Below are 2,594 nucleotides of genomic sequence, written 5' to 3'. Positions count from 1 at the left end.
AAAAAAAAAAAAAATCATAAAGGCTCACTCAGAATAACCCATCCAACATAGGGTAATTCTTAAAGACAGCCATGTCTAACTTCTTTTGAAAGTTCTCGGTCTTCACCTTCAAATCCTGGACAGCTTTCTCAACTCTCGCCGATTCCAGGGCAAGTGCCTTCTCCTCTTCTAAGAAAGCAGTTGTGGTAGAAATTGCATCAGCAGCATCGACTGCCCTGTGGATTTTGATCATCTCAAGACGACGACGAAGCCAGCTTATGTTGAAACGCAAAGTTTCACAATTCGAGATCATTTCATCCCCCATATGCAGTTCATGGTTCTTGACATCTCGCAGATTCATCTCGTTCATCTCTTCAATGATCAGTAACAATCCGGCGACCGTGGTCATAAGGGTTGGGAGAAAACCTCTCCATATTTCCGTCGTAGCAATGTGCCCATACCGCCTCCAAATTTTGGTATACAAAGGTACATGACATTTTGGAATGACGAATCTACCGACCACGCTATTATTTGGAGAAGTATTAGTCATGGGAACTTCAAAAGGGAGCCCAGCTGTTGGATACTCGTGAGACCCAGCCCTAGCTTCCACGGAATCAGTAGAGTCTTCATCAACATGGTTGCTGCTATCTTCGACCACGACCACGTATTTCCCGTTCCTTCGTTTTCTATCATCGACCACAACCTGAATGTCAACCTGCAACGATGGAACATTCAGAAGACATGGACAATGCTCGGTCAAAGAAAGATCTTCAGTCGAAGACTTACAGACATCACAGTCCCAGCTTCACGAGCAGACCTATAACGTGCAGGAGCCCTGACAGTCCGTTTAGGTCGGGATCCATTCCCCTGATTGCCCTGCAAAGGATCATTTTCTTTGATCAGGATTGATTTCTAATCACATGAAAACGGTGGAAAACATGCTATACTCACTGGAATAGGCGTCCCAGGCTCATACTTTGTCGGGGATCCATTTAGAGAAGAAGCACTACTACCAGACATGTTGATGAGAGGTATGATTATGATCAAAAAATTTCTTCTGATAGTGTGCAGCAAAGAAGATGTGTTGAATCAATATCAAACCCTAAGTATTGAAAGTCAAGATGAAGATACTTATTATATAGCGATAAGATGAGTGAGTTGCGGTTTCTGCTGAAACCCTAAACCTCGAATCAGATGCACGGACATATGTGAGGAGCGCAACAATACTAGGGACTGACAGTTCAGCTATAGTCAACGTTGCGATTGATGACCTAGCATATTACGTGTATCCCTAGCCAGCTCATATGGTCGTGGATCATTATTGCCTACGTGGATCTTGGGTCATTGCTCAAAGCTAGAGTGTGGAGAAGTTTGGTGGAGAAACTATAGGAGATTATTGTTCAAAAAATAATTTCTAGCAACATCTCTACAGCCAAATTAATCAAATAATCAGAAAGTATCTACTTCAGCAGAAAGGAAATAATTTCAGAAAAATTCATGAGCAAGATCAGTCAGACTCATCAGAAGCGTTGGATTTGTCAGAATCATCAGGCCCATCATCATCGTCTTCTGCTGAATCCTCTTCACGCTCTTCATCAGAATCACTATCAGGGCCGTTGACGATGTCTGGGTGAATATATTCTTCATAGGTGTCCCAGCCAGCTTCCTCCTCACGCTCAGCCTCGGGATCAGCTCGGGTCGGCTTCTCAATTTCTCTAGTGTACCGGTCCGGCTTGATTTCACGCTCTGGTGGTCCCCACATAGATTCATCCTCTGAAACATCAGAGTTTGAATCTACACCTTCAGCACTAGCATGAAGCTTATCCTCAGCCTTCGCTATCCGACGCTCAATTCGGGCTCTTCTTCGTAGACTATCCTCCAACTCGTCATCTTCAGCTTTTCTCTTCCTGAGCTCAGCATAAGTGACTCGCTGATTGTCGACGGGTATATCACGATTCTCTTTAGCTCGAGTTTTGATTGTGGAAGGTTTGAAATCCTCTTCTGGAGAGATGGAAGAATAATCGCTGCTGCTGCCAGAAGTCACCATTTTCTGAAACAAGAAATATGGAGTTACAAACACGCTGGTATTAACGCCCGCAAAATTGGTATTCCTCAATTCTTACCTATTTACGGTTTCACGAACTTAGTGATAACAACGTAAAACCCCCAAAACTTGCTCGTTCTTTCAAACCTGCAAAATCGAGCATGAAACATATTATTCAAGAGTCATCACCGACTTTTCGAGAAACTATGAGTAATTCACATAACCTTCTATGTGAGCACTCGCTGATTTTTGCGCGTACATACGCTATAAAATCGCTGAATTCACACATACACTATGAATTCACCAAACTCATAAATTGTGTGTTTTCAAAAACTCAATTTTCATTCAATAAAGCGTGAATAAGTCACACACACAAAAAAAAATTTATAAAAAAAACTTTTGCTCAATCGAGCATTCGTCTATGAAACGAGGATTCGCTATTTTTGTAGAACTCTCCATATTTTAAATAAAATTTCGAAAGTTCTCAACATATTTTCATCATGAACTCCAGGTCTTTTCAAAATTCTTTTAACTCTAAGGATTATTATTTACTACTTTTACGAACAAACCT

The 2,594-nt window shown here is 41.6% G+C and overlaps 1 protein-coding gene across 1 annotated transcript; it reads right to left on the bottom strand.

Annotated features, from left to right (window-relative positions):
• Positions 1-1,486: 1,486 nt before the first annotated feature.
• Positions 1,487-2,026, bottom strand: LOC113294657 (glutamic acid-rich protein-like). Its single transcript, XM_026543041.1, has one exon. The coding sequence runs from the start codon at positions 2,024-2,026 to the stop codon at positions 1,487-1,489; it is 540 nt and encodes a 179-aa protein (XP_026398826.1).
• Positions 2,027-2,594: the final 568 nt, after the last annotated feature.

This window comes from Papaver somniferum, chromosome 7 (genome assembly GCF_003573695.1).
Source record: "Papaver somniferum cultivar HN1 chromosome 7, ASM357369v1, whole genome shotgun sequence".
Classification (NCBI taxonomy): Eukaryota; Viridiplantae; Streptophyta; class Magnoliopsida; order Ranunculales; family Papaveraceae; genus Papaver; species Papaver somniferum.
The sequence above is the reverse complement of the archived record's forward strand: the minus strand, read 5'-3'. Positions and strand labels throughout refer to the sequence as shown.

What these genes read in the sequence shown, in the direction of transcription:
- LOC113294657 (XM_026543041.1), bottom strand. Translation starts at nt 2,026, where the DNA reads ATGGTGACTTCTGGCAGCAGCAGCGATTATTCTTCCATCTCTCCAGAA.